Here is a 21998-nt window from a genome sequence, read left to right on the forward strand (position 1 = left end):
CCTTGGCACCAGCGGTATTTGCTAGGTTTGCGGTGAACATACAAATAATGCCGTGCATGTTTTAGTTCCGTCTATCTATGCTCAGCGGGATTTAGCTTAGTCGGGAGAGATCTCGCCTGAGGCGTTGTGGTTCGTAGGGTCGATCTCCGTCTATGGATTCGTGTGTTTCAGTGTCAGTCAGTGCTCCGTGACTGTTATCTGAGAGGCCGTGGTATGTACTGTCCTCTCTTTGGAAAAGTGCATATAGATTGTTGCTGTATTGGTAGTAGTATTCTCTCTCTGCCTGTGTCTTTCTCTCTCTCGATCTCCTTCCCTACCCCTCTGTCTCTTTGATATACCAGTCGTGGGGCACTGGTTGACATGAAAAAAGATCAACCACAGAATGAGTTCCTTCGAGACGGTCCGATCCTGCGACTAAATCACCCTAGGCTCTCTCTCGGTGTCTGTCTGTCTGACTGTCTGTCTGTCTGTCTGTCTGTCTATCTCTCCATCTCTCTCTCTCTCTCTCTCTCTCTCTCTCTCTCTCTCTCTCTCTCTCTCTCTCTCTCTCTGGCTCTGTATCTCTCTCTGGCTCTGTCTTTCTATCTGTCTCTCTGTCTCTCTCTCTGTCTCTTCTCTCTGTCTCTCTCTGGCTCTGTCTTTCTATCTGTCTCTCTGTCTCTCTTTTCTCTCTCTCTCTCTCTCTCTCTCTCTCTCTCTCTCTCTCTCTCTCTCTGTGTCTGTCTCTTCTCTCTGTCTCTGTCTCTCTCTCTCTGGCTCTGTCTGTCTGTCTGTCTCTCTCTGTCTCTCTCTCTCTGTCTGTCTGTCTGTCTCTTCTCTCTGTCTCTGTCTCTCTCTCTGGCTCGGACCGGCTCGGACCGGCCTCGGTGACGTCGTAGTTAGGCCATCGGTTTACAGGCTGGTAAGTATTGGGTTCGGATTCCAGTCGAGGCATGGACTTTTTAATCCAGATACCGACTCCAAGGCTCAATGGGTAGGTGTAAACCACTTGCACCGACCAGTGATCCACAAATGGTTCAACAAAGGCCATGGTTTGTGCTATCCTGCCTGTGGGAAGCGCTAATAAAAGATCCCTTGCTGCCTGTCGTAAAAGAGTAGCCTATCTGTCTCTCTCTCTCTTTCTGTATGTCTCTCTCTGTCTCTCTCTGTCTCTCTCTGTCTCTCTGTCTCTCTCTCTCTCTCTCTCTCTCTCTCTCTCTCTCTCTCTCTCTCTCTCTCTCTCTCTCTGTATTAAAGTACTAAATTTCTTCCCCCTAGCTTACCCACAACTGTTTTGTGTGCGGAAGTAGGGTAGTCATAGACGCTTTGGTGGTATACACCCTATAACAACTCTTCTGCCAAAATATATGTTGATGATGGACTACATAACTTATGAAATCGTCTGGAATTTGGGTTTGTCTTCTTGCGTATACAAATAAAACAAATCTATAATAGGTATTAAAGGTACTATTACTGAAACAAAAAGTTTGTGTAAATTTCTGAACACAACAACTGTCACACCGATAACTAGTTAGTCAAAAGGGGCGGGATGTACACAAGTGGCAAAGCGCTCGCTTGATGCGCGGTCGGTCTGGGATCGATCCCCGTTGGTGGACCGAATCAGCTATTTGAGGGTACAGATGTATACTCATTTTACGTTGTCGCTATTTCTCGTTCCAGCCAGTGAACCACGACTAGTATATCAAAGGCCGTGGTGTGTGCTATCCTGTCTGTGGGAAAGTGCATATAAAAAGATCCCTTGCTGCATTAGGAAAAAATGTAGCGGGTTTCTTCTCATGACTAAGTGCCATAATTACCAAATGTTTGACATCCAATAGCCGATGATTAATTAATCAATGTGCTCTAGTGGTGTCGTTAAACAAAACCAAGTTTAACTTTTCATTAGACATTTTCCCCTATATGTCGAGCAATATACCTTCTGCTCTAGCTTTTGGTGTCTACATATCACAGCTTCTAAGATATCTTAGAGCATGCTCATTGTATGCAGGGTTCAAGTTCTTCCACCAAGGTTATAATGTCCAAGGATTCTATTCCAAAAGATCATTCACAATGTTTTGTGCAAGACATTTAGAGGATATATCAACTACATACGACGCATCACTGACCAAACTGATAGCTGATGCTAGAACATATTTTGAACTTGTGCATGCTTTTTCATATTTTTAGTGACACACTAGCACACTTATTAATATTTTTTGTTTTAACATTTTAAATGAAATGACAAACTTGACAGCTGTGGTGGGATTACTCATGACGATTGCCACCAGTGGGGCAGGATATGCTGCTCACATTTCGCGAACACCTAATATCATCACTGTTACGACAGTGATTCATGGCAATGAGTGCATGTCATAACAATTGTACTTATTCCAAAGAGTTCTGCCTGGAGCTAGTTTTGATTTAGTAATCTAGTGTATGGGTGGCAGTCCTCTTTGGGTGGTGCAAGAGGGATGAAATCTCCAGTAAAAAATATCTCCGAGTGGCTGTCCTCCTATAGACGAAGCACTAGATAGAGATTCATGGACTCATCCACTATTTTGACAAATGCCCATTCAACTCTGTATTGTGCAGAGGTACGACCCTGGGCCCCGTTCCACGAAGTGATCTTAGCGCTAAGATCACCTTAAGTGCATGTGTTAGCTGTGCAGTTACGGTGATCTTAGGACTAAGATCGCTTTGTAGAACGGGGCCCTGATCACGTGTTACGGGTTTTGTCGTTCAGATTGCATTGCCTTGCACGATTTCACATTAATCCAATACTTCTGTACAGTATTCCTTCTACCCTAAAGCAAACACGATTTCTTCACATCACCCAATCATCCAATTAACTGTACGCATGTCGTGTTGTTTCTTCTGGTTGTGTGAACGTGTCTTTCGCTAATCGATCAATCGCCGTTTTGGTTCGATTGCTTGAATCAATAACGGGTCGCGATGTTTACCCGTCGTCATGACAACGTAAAAAGTGACATAATGTCGAAACAAGAAGGGTTCAGTCGCTGAAAATAGTGTATGTTAAAGACAATGTAAATAAATATAAAAACAAATAACAAAACTAAAAACACAAATTTGTTTAAAAATCATTATTGCTTGCTGCCCCAATTTCCTTAATTTCATTCGTTATTTCCAGGTCTGTGATGTTGTATTTGTTATTAAATATGAAGGAAAATAATTGACCGTCATGTCAGCCCTCCTCGCTTCACAACGTCCGTTCAATAAGTTACACTTCCGGCGAAATCAAATGGAATAAGTGTTGGCCTTTGACCATGTAGTCAGTTTATCAAAGGTGGATTTGCTGAACGAATTGTACAGGTAGGTAACGACACATTTCATACTCAGAATTATTATCAAAGAGTTAATAGTATGAATATTAAAAAAGAGAGATTTGATAGCGTCTTATACCTACGATATGTATATGGTAGATTAATTTTATTTAACGTTATCTGTATCTGGTTTTATGGGCATACAACTCTGACAATATTATATAATAATCGATTTATTACCGCGTCTAGAACTCTCATGCCAAAGATGATCACAAACGCAGTCTGGTTAGATTGATGGCTTATTTCCCGGGATATTTACGTACGTTAGACACTATAAAAACCTTCGATCAGATTTCAGACATTTATTCATAGTTGATACTAATCATTATCCATAGCTTCTCTTTCTCTCTCTCTCTCTCTCTCTCTCTCTCTCTCTCTCTCTCTCTCTATCTATCTCTGCCTCTCTATCTATCTCTGCCTCTCTCTCTCTCTCTCTCTCTCTCTCTCATTCTCTCTCTCCTTCCATATCTCTCTCTCTCTCTCTCTCTCTCTCTCTCTCTCTCTCTCTCTCTCTCTGTCTATGTCTATGTCTATGTCTATCTATCTATCTATCTATCTATCTATCTATCTATCTATATATATATATATATATATATTAATTCCTGATATGTGACAATGATGATACCGAAACACAATCTGGTAATTATACCCTCCTATCTTTCCCCTCTCTTTCTCACTCTCTCTTTGTGTGTTTGTCTCTGTCTATCTCTGTCTGTCTGTCTGTCTCTCTCTCCATTTATCTATCTATCTATCTATCTATCTATCTAGCTAGCTAGCTACCTACCTACCTACCTACCTACCTACCTATCTATCTATCTATCTATCTATCTATCTATCTATCTATCTATCTATCTATCTATCTATCTATCTATCTATCTATCCATCTATCTATCTGTCTATCTATGTATGTATGTATGTATGTATGTATGTGTGTATCTTTCTATCTACCTACCTATATATCCATCTAAGTTTGCTTTCGTGTGTACCATAAAAATATAATGAATGTGTATTCGTGAATTGTAAGATAATAGGGACATTGTCCTGATATTATAAATCATTCAAGTAAAAAAAATTCTAACCGATTGTATAGTCTGAAGTTGATCGGTTATAAGGCCAAACAAAATTAAAAATCAGTTTCTCGTCAAACCAAAGTTCCAGAAATGATGCGGTTTTTTTTAAATTTTAAATTCTTTTTTAAAGCATAGATTACACAGAAAAGGTGGGTATATTTGGTACAGAAATAAGGTGCATAGTTAAATTTAAACCAGAATGCACGTCCTAGTTCATGCGCGATGACAATTTGACTCTAAAAGCGATTTTACGTCATAGCCCGGCAACAATTGTCATCATACCGCGGGAAATTAACAAAAACAAAACATGTTGACGCGCGTGGGTCAAAATCGACGTGCGTGTTGACCAGAAACGAGAAATTTATTTTGTTTGGCCTAACCGATGATCAATAATGAAACTCCATCTGATTCCCAACAGTGATATATATAGAATTTATTCTAACATAGAACTTGATTAGAAATGCATGCAAAAGTGAGTTGTGGTGTGCAACCTTGAGACTAAGTACAAAACATCCCGCGAACGTTCCCACTTGTTCACTTTGTGTTGGAATAGTTAATTACTTTAGTAAATTGCACACAGTGTCTGGTATACCTCATGAATAGTCCGCCCCTTTATCCCGGCACAAACAACACTGATGATGTATGTACAAAGTCTGGGATACAAGAGAAGTTTTGTTTTGCGAAGGAATGCAAATTTAAAAAAAAAAAAAAAAATATTGTTACACAATACCGTAGTACATAATTTTAAACTAGCCAGGTGGTAAAACGCTCGCCTGAAGCGCGGTTGATCTAGGATCGATCCCCATCGGTGGACCCATTGGGCTATTTCTCATTCCAGTTAGTGCACCACGACTGGTATATAAAAATTCGTGGTATGATTTATCCTGTCTGTGGGATGGTGTTACTAATGGAAACAATGAAGCGGGTTTCCTCTCTAAGACTATTTGTCAGAATTACGAAATGTTTGACACCCATTAGTCGATGATTAATAAATCAATGTGCTCTAGTGGTGTCGTAAAACAAAACAAACTTTATGTGTAGCAAACAATGTGTAGCAGTAACTGGTTTTGGAGAAAAAAAAGAGACATGATTAGAATGTGTCAAAATATGTCATGTCCAATATCAATTTTGTCTAACAAAAAGGTTACATTGTTAACACATTTTTCGTCTGCTAAAAATAATTATTTAAACCAGATATATAATAAGTCTTATTCACTTTTCATCATGCAAAGTGAAATACCACATGTTTAAGATTTGATTATGATTTGATAAATAAATGTTTAACTCATTGGTTATAACACATTACCATATAGTTTAAAAGACTCATTTGTTATCTAGCGTAATAGTTATATCGACTTTGTAGAAATAATAAATAGACAGACTGCCAACCAGCCAGCAAATAAGTCAGACAGACATACAGACAATCTATGACCGTTGTGAGGGACACATTTTTTTTGTGAGGGCTGAGGTTTACCGAGCCCTTACAAAAACATTCTGTCCCGAGGGTTGGAATTGCCTTATCTATACCTCTCAACGGTGATTGATTCTTTTTCTTGACCATTTAATTACAGTAACAAAACATTAATTTTGTAAGCTACGTACGGTTTGTTTATTATTGAACGATTCGTAAACATTTCACCTACAAACAATGAAACTCATTTAATCATACGCTTAAAAATATAGTCCAACTTATGCAACGACATAAAAATGCAACAACTTAACAATAAATATAAAGTTGAAAATATTAATTTGTTTAAATCTTTTCTAAACAATGATACAAAGTGAAATGGCACACATTTTTGAAAACCATCGATTATGACGTCAGTCGTCGTAAAACATGAGTTATGACGCCACGCGTATGTAGAAATCGTCGAGCCCTCGGGTCAAACAGATTTATCTAGCCCTAGGATCAGACAGTGCAAAAGCTAGATAACCCTGTCCAGTGGGCAAGAAATATATAGATGGATTGATGGACGGACGGACGAGCACACGGATGGATGGATGGATGGATGGATGGATATATATATAGATATAGATATAGATATATAGATAGACAGACAGACAGACATACAGACACACACACACACACACACACACACACATATATATATACATGTGTATGTATATATAATATATACTGATGGAAAGAAATAAGGAGATACATCAAATTGTAGACCAAATTTAATTCACTACTAGCATAGTAATGTCTGTATTTCATACCAAGTTGTAATGTGGGATTGAATGTCTGTAGTGTTGAATGAGCTGCCTATATGTTCCCAGTCAACTTCTGACAATATCAATTGATTTTTAATGCAGTCATTATTTCTTGTTGCTATCTGTGTGATCCTTTATTTCTTTCCATCAGTATATATATATATATATATATACATGCATGTATGTATATATATATGTGTGTGTGTGTGTGTGTGTGTGTGTGTGTGTGTGTGTGTGTGTGACACTGTGTGTATGTATGTATGTGTGTGTGTGACACTGTGTGTATGTATGTATGTATACATACATCAATACATACATACACACACATACAAACATACACACACATACATACATACATACATGCATACATATATACATGCATACATACATGCATACATACATGCATACATACATATATACATGCATACAGTCTTGCAATTTGCGGGCGAATCGGTGCCACAGGTTCGACTCCCAGCAACGGCATGGGACAATTTTTGAGGCCAGAAAGGATTTAATTATCCCCTGCGCCAGTGCGTTAATATCTATGTATGTACTAGTCAACCTCGACATACATACAATATATAGATATTCATACATCAATACATACATACATACATACATACATACATACATACATACATACTTGTAGATAGATAGATCGACACATAGATAGACACATAGACAGACATATAGACATATATACAAAAATAGACTATTTTTCTATTTTTCTGTCTTGGACGTCACAATACGTCCATGTTTCTCTTTTAGCAACTGAGTTATGGCTGGGGACATCTGTCTGTGTCATCATCACTTATCTACCGGCACGTCATAATGAAATGATATTCACACGAGTTAAATATAATTACAATTACGTACTTTTCAGGCGACATTTTAAATTACAAGGAGACGATGCTTAGGAGTAATGGATCACATTAGTCGTATTTTGCTGTTGGCCCAAGGTAGGTACTTTAATTTTTCTTTTTCTGCCCCCCCCCCCCCCCTCCCCGCTTAACTCCCTCCGGTATTCGATTTCACATATGTTCACTTTCATGTCTGTTCAGTTAAAGCTCCTCGCTCATTACTTTATGTTTCCTGTCTTCTACACTGGCGTAGGAAGCGGGGGGTGGGGGGGGGGGGGGGGGGGGGACACCCAATTTTCAGATATTTTATAATAGTGTAAAAAAGTGTAAATATAAAAGTGTGACCCCCCCCCCCCCCCCCCCTTTTTGGCACCATCCTACGCCACTGTCCTATTATATACAGTGGTGCTAAATATGAAATTGATAGATTTCCATATATGGTAATCCTTTATTTCGATCTGTGGTACGCTCTCGTTCCCGTGTAATGTAAGCACTCGTTACCATATCATGTTACACAGTATGGCGAACACTCATCACATTGTATGATATGCCCATATTAACTATATTTATACTGTTATTATTTTTCAGTTAACTCCGCCTTATTTCTGTTGGTAAATCCTGACTACATTACAGTTTTACATATACCTAACGGTTCTACAGATCTCGACTATATTTCAGAAGTGTACGCACTTGCCTTTTTACAGATCTTGACTGTATTATAGAGGTGTGTGTACTTGGCAGGTTTACCGATCTTGACTGTATTATAGAGGTGTATGTACTTGGCAATGTGATATATCTCGACTTATTATAGAGGTGTACGTATTTGACAGTTTTAAATATATCGACTGTACTATAGGTGTATGCACTTGACTAAAATTTCATAATTTTAACTTGACTGTATTATAGAGGTGTATGTACTTGGCAATGTGATATATCTCGACTTATTATAGAGGTGTACGTATTTGACAGTTTTAAATATATCGACTGTACTATAGGTGTATGCACTTGACTAAAATTTCATAATTTTAACTTGACTGTATTATAGAGGTGTATGTACTTGGCAATGTGATATATCTCGACTTATTATAGAGGTGTACGTATTTGACAGTTTTAAATATATCGACTGTACTATAGGTGTATGCACTTGACTAAAATTTCATAATTTTAACTTGACTGTATTATAGAGGTGTGTGTACTTGGCAATGTGATATATCTCGACTTATTATAGAGGTGTACGTATTTGACAGTTTTAAATATATCGACTGTACTATAGGTGTATGCACTTGACTAAAATTTCATAATTTTAACTTGACTGTATTATAGAGGTGTATGTACTTGGCAATGTGATATATCTCGACTTATTATAGAGGTGTACGTATCTGACAGTTTTAAATATATCGACTGTACTATAGGTGTATGCACTTGACTAAAATTTCATAATTTTAACTTGACTGTATTATAGAGGTGTATGCACTTGGCAATGTGATATATCTCGAAATATTATAGAGGTGTACGTATTTGACAGTTTTAAATATATCGACTGTACTATAGGTGTATGCACTTGACTAAAATTTCATAATTTTAACTTGACTGTATTATAGAGGTGTGTGTACTTGGCAATGTGATATATCTCGACTTATTATAGAGGTGTACGTATTTGACAGTTTTAAATATATCGACTGTACTATAGGTGTATGCACTTGACTAAAATTTCATAATTTTAACTTGACTGTATTATAGAGGTGTATGTACTTGGCAATGTGATATATCTCGACTTATTATAGAGGTGTACGTATTTGACAGTTTTAAATATATCGACTGTACTATAGGTGTATGCACTTGACTAAAATTTCATAATTTTAACTTGACTGTATTATAGAGGTGTGTGTACTTGGCAATGTGATATATCTCGACTTATTATAGAGGTGTACGTATTTGACAGTTTTAAATATATCGACTGTACTATAGGTGTATGCACTTGACTAAAATTTCATAATTTTAACTTGACTGTATTCTAGCAGTGTACATATTTGACAGTTTTACATATGTCGACTGTATTAAAGAGGTGAACGTACTTGACAGTTTGACATATGTCGACTGTATTAAAAAGGTGTACGTACTTGACAGTTTTACATATGTCGACTGTATTAAAGAGGTGAACGTACTTGACAGTTTGACATGTCGATTGTATTAAAGAGGTGTACGTACTTGACAGTTTGACATATGTCGACTGTATTAAAAAGGTGTACGTACTTGACAGTTTGACATATGTCGACTGTATTAAAAAGGTGTACGTACTTGACAGTTTGACATATGTCGACTGTATTAAAAAGGTGTACGTACTTGGCAGTGTTACATATCTCGACTGTATTAAAACGGTGTATGTACTTGACAGTTTTATATATATATATATATTTTACCTATCTCGACTGTATTAAAGAGGTGTATGCACTTAACAGTTTTACAGATTATCGCTGGCTCGGAGATCTCGCTGGTGGCACAAAATGGTCCGCTCTATTTCTACACGGTCGGATTTCCACAAGATTATCACAGGTAAGTACAAACAGATTTAGTAAGCCAGGGCCAAATTCAGCCAGACAGAGGAGAAAAATGGCCACAGATCACAGTTATTCGAAATGATATCCTCGCAAGTAGTCTGCTGTTTGACTGTGGTTATTTCATGGCAGACAGCTTTGAATCGACAAATATCAAACTGAAGTTGACAGGGGATCTAGTTTGCAAACATGTGTAACTTGTTAACATTCAAGACTTTTTCGTTGTAATTCTGACTCACGCACATGTACTTTTTGTGCAAAATGTGTGTACTCCGGCCATGTTTAGTGAGTGTGTTTGTTTAAACCAATATCCTGGGAGAAAGAGCTGGACAGCAGGGATTGTCCTTTTTAGGGTATGTTACTCCCAAGCAGGCAAAGGTGCATAAAAAATCGATAGGGCTGCTGATATTAATACAATTCCTATAGCCACATATATAGAAATATATGGCGTAAATAATTATCGTCTGTGGCCAAATGTTCGCTAGACTGGATTATGCGCTTCAATAGACCTCTTTCTCATTCCACTGCGCATGTGCCCGTTGCGGAGTTACTCGAGGACGCAAACCGCGAGATTTCGCGAGATCTCGCCAAAATAGACCTATCTGCAAATTGGGGGACAAAAGCAATGGGAGGCCACGACCATTGTTCAATTATTAACTGTTCCAATCGCATATGTCCGGGAAATTCGTTATCCTTCCATCGATATCCAGCCAATAGATATCGGAAACGTTTGTGGGTAATCGTTTCACGTAGAAAACGATTTTAATGTTACTCTAAGTACGAGGGTTTGTTCGGGACATTTTGTAGGAGGGAAGCCAGTGAACGCATAAGGGACCAAAACCTTACTGGTTCTGTACAGGACGTTCCTACACAGGGCGGTCTAGTATACTTAGATATGGTGGAAAACACATTAACAGTAAAGAAAATAAATATATATTTTGTATATAAAGAAAATATATGTATATTTCGGATTATACTCAATAAAATATATAACGTGTGCGTGTGTAAATATATAAAAAATATATGTAGTCAGGACAGCTCTGTACAGAACGTTCCTATACAGGGCGGTCTAGTATTCTCTACTTAGATATGGTAGTAAACAGTAAATAAAATAAAATATATATATATTTTGTATATACAGAAAATATATGTATATTTCGGACAATACTCAACAGAATATATATATATATATATGAACTTTTAATGTTATTATTACTCAGTGTGTTTCAAATTTAATTATAAGTGTTGTCTGTTATTACTTTTACGTTCATCTAGGTATAAACAAAAAAATCATCCGCAAACTCATGTGAGAACGGCTTCGCCGATTCACATAATTTACGGATGATTTATTTTGTTCATACCCCGATGAACGTAAAAGAAATAACAGACACTCCTTAAATAATAATAATAATAATAATGATATATAAATATATATAGAGTGATGACGGCTGTGTACAGGACGTTCCTACACAGGTCCGTCTAGTATTTTATATACTTAGATATGGTGGAAAACACATTAACAGTAAAGAAAATAAATATATTTTGTATAATACTCAATGCGTTCATGTTGACACTGTATAAAAACGTGTGTATGGGTAAACAGAACGGCACCTACCTTCACCCCCCACCCCCCCCCCCCCCTCCCGCCCCTCAAATCCCCCTTTTTTTTAAATTCCCACTTTATGGATATACATGTAACAGCATAAAATCTCTTTTTTTTTTTTTTAACTTTTCCCAATTAGATAGACACTAAGAAAAATGCAACAAAACACCACCTGTACTCAGCGGTCACCTGCCTTAAGCGGCCATTTTTTTTCCTCCCAAACGATTTATAATGTAAATGCACCTGTAATAAGCGGTCACCTGTCTAACGCGGCCAGCGGCCACCTAAATCGGATCCCAAATCGCTAAAATACCTGCATTAAGCGGCCACAGTAAAGTTTTACTCTTATATAAAAGGGATATTTTAACAACAGCGATAGGTGCAGCAAATAACCGATCTTCACACCTTCAGGAATAATAGTACCCATTCAGTCCCGACATCTCCACTGTGTATCAATTAAGGAAGTATGAATCTGATATGCATCTAATTGCCTCTGGGCAGGCTACGCTTGACATTTGTAGATTCACTTACTATAACAATACAACGCATGAAGTCGGAATTAAATAATTAAATGGAAAAAGAAAACAAACATGTGGAGAACGGTTAATTTAATATAGTCTATTTGCATTATTTCTGAAGGAGACAACATGTCAAAAGTTGATTTATAGTCAACTATGAAGCACAAATCCGTTAATTAGCAGTACAGACGGTAAAACAAGAAACAACAACAAATGTTTTAAAGACTATATATGTGGCAACCTGTACTCAGCGGCACCTGTCTTAAGCGGCCACGTTTATCTACTCCCTTGTGTGGCCGCTTAAGACAGGTTTGACTATATATATATATATATGTGTGTGTGTGTGTGTGTGTATTCTCTCTCTCTCTCTCTCTCTCTCTCTCTCTCTCTCTCTCTCCTCTCTATCTCTCTCTCTCTTCTCCTCTCTCTCTCTCTCTCTCTCTCAAATATATATATATCGATCGATGCCATAACCTGTCGATGCCATAACCTATGGAATCTGTCAAATGTTTTGTTTATACTTTTTACGAGATAGTCTTTTAATCTGGCGTTATCAAAACCCTCGGGTACGAATCGCAGAGACTTTGTCCAAGTTGTTGCACTGCTTTTTAATTTGAACCATTCCGCTGTAAATTTCAGCGGACCGTTTTCTACGGCCATTATACCATCTAATTCGAAATATGTACATGTTAGTTGCCAAAGTTTAAAAGTCTCCTACGAAGCTACTCAAGTCGCCCATAACAACCCGTCTGTCACGCCCCCCAATTTGTAAGTAGACTAGTTTCAGTCTATTTTATCAAGGGACGTTACTCTTCGCGCGCATGCGCAATAGGAATGCGAAATACCTCTATTGAATCAAATAACGACAACGTAGCTAAGGTAGCGCTAAACCAAATAACATCCCGGTGGGTCAAAGTTCGAGATGCACTCTCAGAAAGAGAGAGAGAGAGAGAGAGAGAGTGCTTCATATGGGAAGAGAGAGAGAGAGAGAGCGAGAGAGAGAGAGAGAGAGAGGAGAGAGGAGAGATGAGAGAGACTGAGACGGAAGTCCGAGAGAGAGATGAGAGAGAGAGAGGAGATTGAGAGAGAGAGAGAGAGAGGACGAGAGGATGAGAGAGAGAGAAGAAAGGAGGAGGAAAAGAGAGAGAGAGAGAGAGAGAGAGAGAGTGTGGGGGGTGGGTGGTGGTGGTGGTGGTCATTACAGAGTGCGTTTCGGTATCGTCAGTACCATATATTAGGAATAAAAATTGTATATAGTCTATGGGAAGAAACCCGCTAAGTTGTTCCAAGTAACAAGGAATATTTTATATGCACCATCCCACAGACAGGATAGCACGGCCTTTGATACACCAGTCGTAGTGCACTGGCTGGAACCAGAAATAGCCCAATGGGCCCACCGACGGGGATCGATCCCAAACCGACCGCGCATCAAACGAGCACTTTACCACTGGGCTACGTCACGCTCACAGCCCCAGAATTGTCCCACAGAGACGAAACGAGAAAAACAAGACGATAATAGGCGTCAGTTTAATCGCCAGTAATATACCAAAATCAATATAAAATGTTTAACATGTTTAACAGAATAGAAGCTGTAACTTTCTTACACATCCGTTGGTGACAACACCATGCATTATACGACTGGCTGCTCCTGGGTGATCCGTTGGTGAGAACACCATGCATTATACGACTGGCTGCTCCTGGGTGATCCGTTGGTGAGAACACCATGCATTATACGACTGGCTGCTCCTGGGTGATCCGTTGGTGAGAACACCATGCATTATACGACTGGCTGCTCCTGGGTGACCCGTTGGTGAGAACACCATGCATTATACGACTGGCTGCTCCTGGGTGATCCGTTGGTGAGAACACCAGGCATTATACGACTGGCTGCTCCTGGGTGATCCGTTGGTGAGAACACCATGCATTATACGACTGGCTGCTCCTGGGTGACCCGTTGGTGAGAACACCATGCATCATACGACTGGCTGCTCCTGGGTGACCCGTTGGTGAGAACACCATGCATCATACGACTGGCTGCTCCTGGGTGATCCGTTGGTGAGAACACCATGCATCATACGACTGGCTGCTCCTGGGTGACCCGTTGGTGAGAACACCATGCATCATACGACTGGCTGCTCCTGGGTGATCCGTTGGTGAGAACACCATGCATTATACGACTGGCTGCTCCTGGGTGATCCGTTGGTGAGAACACCAGGCATTATACGACTGGCTGCTCCTGGGTGACCCGTTGGTGAGAACACCAGGCACCATACGACTGGCTGCTCCTGGGTGATCCGTTGGTGAGATCACCATGCATTATACGACTGGCTGCTCTGGGCAGAGGTGATCCGTTGGTGAGAAACACCAGGCACCATACGACTGGCTGCTCCTGGGTGATCCGTTGGTGAGAACACCATGCATTATACGACTGGCTGCTCCTGGGTGATCCGTTGGTGAGAACACCAGGCACCATACGACGGGCTGCTCCTGGGTGATCCGTTGGTGAGAACACCATGCATTATACGACTGGCTGCTCCTGGGTGATCCGTTGGTGAGAACACCATGCATTATACGACTGGCTGCTCCTGGGTGATCCGTTGGTGAGAACACCAGGCATTATACGACTGGCTGCTCCTGGGTGACCCGTTGGCGAGAACACCATGCATTATACGACTGGCTGCTCTCTGGGTGGATCCGTTGGTGAGAACACCATGCATTATACGACGGCTGCTCCTGGGTGATCCTCCTTGGTGGAACACCATGCATTATACGACTGGCTGCTCCTGGGTGATCCGTTGGTGAGAACACCATGCATTATACGACTGGCTGCTCCTGGGTGACCCGTTGGTGAGAACACCAGGCATTATACGACTGGCTGCTCCTGGGTGATCCGTTGGTGAGAACACCATGCATTATACGACTGGCTGCTCCTGGGTGATGATGACCTGGTCACCAGTGCCATGCAGCCAATGAAAAACAACACGATGGAAAACCTAGTTTTTTCAGGATATGTAAGAAATAGAATAATACATTCGTGTCCGTTGTTTAAAAGTGTATCAAACTCGCTTTCGCCCGTTAGATACATTTTAAAACAACTTGTTGTGAGATAAATGGTAACTAACGGCCACTCATGTATTATTCTGTATACATGACAAATAGAAATCTGCAGTTAGACTTTTGGGGAGGGGAGGGGGAGGGGGGGGGGTAGCTCTGTCGGTTAAGCGCGCGCTTGAGGTGTTTGCGTCGCGGGATCGAACCACCTCGGTGGATCCAGTCAACTAATTGTTTTTTCTCTCGTTCCAACCAGTGCACCGCAACTGGTCAAAGGCCGTGGTATGTGCTTTTATGTCTGTCTGTGTGAAAGTGCATATAAAAGATCCCTCGCTGCTTTAGGAAAAATGTAGCGGGTTTCCTCTGCTGACTACGAGTCAGAATTACCCAATGTTTGACATCCAATAGCCGATGATTAATTAATCAACATGTTTTAGTGGTGTCGTTAAGCAAAACAAACTTTAGAATATTTGATACCGTATCTCGGCACAAGTTTGATACAAAAAGAAGTTATAGAAGGGTCGTGATGGTTTGCAGCCGTGACTCACTGTCAGATGCTTACCCTAAGGAAGACAACTAATCTTAACGAAGGGCGAGACGCAGCCCAGTGGTAAAGCGTTCGCGTGATGTGCAGTCGGTCTGGTATCGATACCCGTCGGTGGGCTCATTGGGCTATTTCTCGCTCCAGCCAGTGCACCACAACTGGTATTTCAAAGGCCGTGGTATGTGCTATCCTGTCTGTGGGATGGTGGATATAAAAGATCCCTTGCTGCTAATCGAAAAGAGTAGCCCATGAAGTGGCGACAGCGGGTTTCCTCTCTCAATATCTGTGTGGTCCTTAACCATATGTCCGACGCCATATAACCGTAAATTAAATATGTTGAGTGTGTCTTTAAATAAAACATTTCCTTCTTTCCTTAATCGTAACGATATTATGGTTCCAACTTCGTTCGTAAGAGGACTGCCATTTTATAGCACGACGAGAGTAAAAGGAATCGGGGAATGTTGACTAAATATTTAGGTAATTTTAGATGGGGGGGGGGGGGGGGGGGGGGGGGTCGATAATCTTAGCATTAAAAACGATATATGTGGATAGTGAAGGTACAAAAATGGTCAGATTTTGCGTTACGTACTGGCAATTTGTGAACAGGCCGTAGTATGTGCTATCCTGTCTGTGGCGTGGTTCGCAGCCCGGTACCGGCTCCCACCCAGATCCAGTTTTAACGACTCAGTGGGTAGATGTAAGACCACTACAGCCTCCTCTCTCTCTCTCACTCTCTCGCTATGAGAGCTCTCTCTCTACCTCTCTATCTCTCTCTCTCTCTCTCTCTCTCTCTCCTGTCTTCTATCTGATATTCTTATAAATCTAAGATCTCCCTCTACCTCTCATGCCTACCCCTATCTGCCCCTCTCTCTCTCTCTCTCTCTCTCTCTCTCTCTCTCTCTCTCTCCTCTCTCTCTCTCTCTCTCTCTCTCTCTCTCTGTCTCTCTCTCTCTCTCTCTGTCTCTCTCTCTCTCTCTGTCTCTCTCTCTCTCTCTCTCTCTCTCTCTCTCCTCTCTCTGCGCATCTCTCTCTCTCTCTCTCTCTCTCTCTCTCTCTGAGGATCTCTCTCTCTCTCTATCTCTCTCTGTTCTCTCTCTCTCTCTCTCTGTCTCTCTCTCTCTCTCTCTCTCTCTCTCTCTCTCTCTCTCTCTCTCTCTCTCTCTCTCTCTCTCTCTCTCAAGAACCACTGACAACTAATATAACCCACTGCCCTGGACAGACAGCCCAGATACCTGAGGTGTGTGCCCAGGACAACGTTCTTGAACCTCAATACGATATAAGCATTATAATTATTGTGTTATAATTATTACACCAATAAAAAGACTAAAACGTCTACCGGCTCCTAAATAGAGAATAATACATGAGTGGCCGTTAGATACCATTTATCTCACAACGAGTTGTTTATATAGAGAATAATACATGAGTGGCCGTTAGATACCATTTATCTCACAACGAGTTGTTTATATAGAGAATAATACATGAGTGGCCGTTAGATACCATTTATCTCACAACGAGTTGTTTATATAGAGAATAATACATGAGTGGCCGTTAGATACCATTTATCTCACAACGAGTTGTTTATATAGAGAATAATACATGAGTGGCCGTTAGATACCATTTATCTCACAACGAATTGTTTTTAAATGTATCTAACAAGCGAAAGCGTTTTTAAACAACGAGTTGTGAGATAAATGGTATCTGACAGACACGAATGCATTATTCTATTTCTTACATATCCTCAAAAAACAGGTTTTAAGCTAATTTTAACATAATACTAAAAGCTATTTTCAGCCGTTGCACTTGTAGCTAACTTACGCGTCACAGTCAATCAATAAAATATTTACATGCTCCTATACCACGAAGGTTTCGAGCATGTCTCTCCCAAGTTCGGCCACCGGATGCCAGTAGTCCAACCTGGGACAGAACAATTACTGGGGCAATTTTGATATTTAAACAAACAGGGAAAAAGGACTTTACAATAAATAATTTTGTGCGTTATTTTGCCAAACAATATTTAATATACAGCAAACAACTAACAATTTGTAACGCAAATTTAGATCGGGCCGTCCTAAATATAAATATATTTTTAGAATGTTTTTAAAATATATTAATTAGCCCTCAAAATAGGGGTGGCAGGTGACTAGGAGGTTAGGCTTCAGCCACAGGAGGTTTTTTTTAATAGGGAAATATGTTTTACTTAGGGGCACCCATCGTATTGGGGACTTCGGTGTGGCCGAAACGGGGAAGGCTCCGGGGGGGGGGGAGGGGGCAGTCCCCGGACAAACCTAACACCCTTACGGCCAAAAAAAACCGCCTACGCCTACCGCCCTAACCATCTTCCGGTGGAATATCCCCCACCCACCCAGCCACCCCCCCCCCCCTCGGCCAACCCAACCGTCGTGCCCTCCAGTCTCGGTGCTCCCATCCTTAGGGGCACCCATCGTATTGGGGACTTCGGTGTGGCCGAAATCGGGGAAGGTTCAGGGGTGGGGGGGGGGGGCCAGTCCCCCGGACAAACCTAACAAACTCTTACGACCAAAAAAAACCGCCTACGCCTACCGCCCCTAACCATCTTCCGGTGGAGTATCACCCCAACCCACCCAGAACCACACCCCCCCCCCCCGGCCAACCCAACCGTCGTGCCCTCCAGTCTCGGTGCTCCCATCCTTAGGGGCACCCGTATTGGTCGTATTGGGGACTTCGGTGTGGCCGAAAACCGGGGAAGGTTCCGGGGGTGGGGGGGGGGGCAGTCCCCCGGACACAAACCTAAAACAACTCTTACGACCAAAAAACCGCCTACGCCTACCGCCCTAACCATCTTCCGGTGGAATATCCCCCACCCACCCAGCACCCCCACCCCCCCCCGGGCAACCCAAACCGTCGTGCCCTCCAGTCTCGGTGCTCCCATCCTTAGGGGCACCCATCGTATTGCGGGACTTCGGTGTGGCCGAAATCGGGGAAGGTTCCGGGTGGGGGGGGGGGGCAGTCCCCGGACAAAACTAACAAACTCTACGACCAAAAAACCGCCTACGCCTACCGCCCTAACCATCTTCCGGTGGAAGTATCCCCCACCACCCAGCACCCCCCCTCTCCCGGCCAACCCAACCGTCGTGCCCTCCAGTCTCCGGTGCTCCCATCCTTAGGGGCACCCATCGTACTGGGGACTTCGGGTGTGGCCGGAAAACCGGGGAAGGTTCCGGGTGGGGGGGGGGGGCAGTCCGGACCGGACAAACCTAACAACTCTTACGACCAAAAACGCCTACGCCTACCGCCCTAACCATCTTCGGAATGGAGTATCCCCCCACCCACCCAGCACCCCCCCGGCCAACCAACCGTCGTGGCCCTCCAGTCTCGGTTGCCCCATCAAAAAATTAGGCCCAAAGGGCAACGATTCTACCAGAGAAGAAAAAAAAAAAAATAATAATATCAAAAAAAAAAAAAAAGTATTGTAAACAGGGAAAGTTAAGCGTCTGGTGAGTCTGGCACATATAAAAACGTATATCCTGGCGATTCCAAGCCAGGGGGGGCGCTTCTCTATAATCCTGGAGAAGAAACAGAACGTTATGCCATTCATTCAAGAACGCTGGGCACCACTTTATTTAGAACAACCTAGCGCATACAAGTATGGTATAGAACCATGTTGCATAACCTTAGGATAGGAGCAGCGCACCGCCCTATTAAATTCCTATTTCCTATTATAAAAAGAGGTTAAAAACATAAATAACTTATCATAAAAAAACACGTATTTAAAAGAGCACGTTAGTAACTATTTAATTTAAAAATAAACACCAAACTAAAAATTGAAACGATTTATACAATATATTTGGACCGGCGAGAGAAAGGGGGTTGTTACTGCCAGATAACGCACCCCCAACTATCAGCTCGGAGTAATAAAACATTCATCCATCACCACCCATACCATAATAATATAGACATTATAAAAATAATTATATATAAAAGTATATACAGTTTAAAATTCGGTACATGTTTAAAATAAAATGAAACGTCTACTCCAAAGCCTGCCAGGCGCGACAAAGACACGGAGGATTCCGAGAAGTGGAGCGAAGGGGCGGTCAACGTCCTTCCAAATCCTTAAGGGAGAAGAGGCAACTAAAGTTTAAAGAGCAGTACTGACACGCCCAAGGGCAACCATCGGAAGGAAAAGAGCAGCACCATACACGTCCAGCATGGCGGGCAGGCGGCCGTCTTCGCACCAATCTAACAATGCCTTAGCGGCGGCCCGCCCCCCACCCCTACCAGCGATAGGCGCTGCCCAATCTATATTAAACATTTATATATATATTTTAGTTTGATAAACAAAGGCGACCACTAACCTGTCGATTTGTCATTTTATGTTCTTTAGATGGGTTTAATACAATTAAATGCATTAAACTTTATATTGTTTACATTAAAGAATTTTACCAATTTACTTCTGAATTTAGTATATTTAGTACATTCAAGAAGATAGTGGTTAACACTATCAACAACTTTACAATTAACACAGTTGGGTGAATTAATTTTCTTAATTTTAAATCTGATATCGTTTAATCCCGAAAAGACACCCATACGTAATCTTGCAATAATTTTAGTTGCCTTGACATTAAATGAAACCGGTCCAGGGGTGGTCGCCCTTGGTTTAATATAAGAATGCCACACTCTGGCTCTGTGGTTCCATTCGGTCTGCCACAGGTTACCAAAGTGTGGGTCAGCTATTGAGTTTATTTCATTAAAGTTATGTTCCACTGGTACACTGACTACTGGGTCCAGCAAACACCTTTTAGCCGTCGCATCGGCCAACTCATTACCAGTTATTCCAATATGAGCTGGCACCCATTCCATGGCTAGCTCAATTCCTTTATCCAACAATGTATTATAGCTTTTGACAATTTTAGAAATAATTTCGGGTCTGACACTATGGGCGCCATTGATTGCCTGCAAGGAACTGAGACTGTTAGAGAAAAGAACATATCTGCTAGGGCCATTATAATTATGATATCTTTCAACCCACTTCAGGGAATACAGTATGGCCATGAGTTCGGTGGTATAAACTGATATATTATCCGACAGCCTAGCCCTAATAGCTATCGGGTTTTTATTGCTATTTTTAACAATAAAGGCCATCCCTGTTTTACCAGTGATTGGGTCCTTCGACCCGTCTGTGTATATCTGAACCACATCCGGGTAGAGTTTCCCAACCACTGCCTGAAAAATTATTTTCTTGAAATTGAGATTTTCTGTTTTAATAATATTTTCCCTGACGTGGTAATGAACCTTGGGGCAGCCCGCCTGCCACGGGAAAGTCTGGTTAATCCCCAAACTAACCAATGGAAGGCCGACTATCCCAAAGTCATTAGCAAACTTATAGATATGAAATAACAGACATGTCCCTATCTCTGTTAATATTTTTAATTAGTACAGGTTTAAGTTGGTTGACAGGAGAATCAGGCACCAGACTACGTATTTTGTTGATATATTTTAAACCTTGCCTGATCCTCCTAAGGGCTAATGGCATTACTCCCCAGCTCAACAAGAACACTATCATATGGCGTACAGATAGCACCCCCAACTATAATTTTGAGAGCCCTACCATATACGCTATCAAGTTTCCTGAGCTGGGTCTGGCTAGCACAGCCAAAGGCTTGTGCGCTATATTGCAGTCTCGACACAATGAATGCTTCAAAGATCATAAGCAGAGTTTTTCGATCTGCGCCACATGCCCCATGGTGTGCCTGATAGTACCCTTAATAAATTAAGGTATATAGTACAGTTACCAGTCACCTCAGTAATGTGCTCCCCAAAACTAAGATTGTGATCAAAGATTATTCCAAGAAATTTGACTGATTGCACATGATTAATGATCACTTCGTTAAATTTTAGTTTAAGGTCACAAATCGATTTAAACTGCCTTTTCTTATGAAAGATGATACTTTTAGTTTTTGCTATGGAAATGGTAACACCCCAAGCTCTGAACCATAGGGCTAAGTTATTAACATCTACCTGGAGATCTTTTTGAAGGTCCTCATAATTATTTGAGATTCTCCAGAAGGCTGTATCGTCTGCAAAGAGACCGATACTTACCTTAGATTTAATACTTTTGTTTTTTGTGATAAGCACCTCGGCCAAGTCATTAATAAAAATCGCAAACAGGGTGGGTGCTATCACTGAGCCTTGTGGGATACCGTTTTCCAATGTAAAGATTGGGGAGAAAAAACCATTAACATTAACTGCAAATGTTCTTTGCATTAAAAATTGTGAAATAAAAG

At 41.1% G+C, this 21998-nt stretch overlaps 1 protein-coding gene across 1 annotated transcript in view; it reads left to right on the forward strand.

Annotated features, from left to right (window-relative positions):
- Positions 1 to 3046: 3046 nt before the first annotated feature.
- Positions 3047 to 21998, forward strand: part of LOC121377574 (neuropilin and tolloid-like protein 1) — a 29080-nt gene continuing 10128 nt past the window's right edge. Inside the window, exons 1-3 of the mRNA XM_041505627.1 lie at positions 3047 to 3309; positions 7488 to 7563; positions 9924 to 10017. Coding sequence (XP_041361561.1) covers positions 7527 to 7563; positions 9924 to 10017 — 131 coding nt within the window. The 5' untranslated portion in view covers positions 3047 to 3309; positions 7488 to 7526. The remainder of the gene's footprint in view (positions 3310 to 7487; positions 7564 to 9923; positions 10018 to 21998) is intronic.

This window comes from Gigantopelta aegis, chromosome 7, assembly GCF_016097555.1.
Source record: "Gigantopelta aegis isolate Gae_Host chromosome 7, Gae_host_genome, whole genome shotgun sequence".
Lineage (NCBI taxonomy): Eukaryota > Metazoa > Mollusca > Gastropoda > Neomphalida > Peltospiridae > Gigantopelta > Gigantopelta aegis.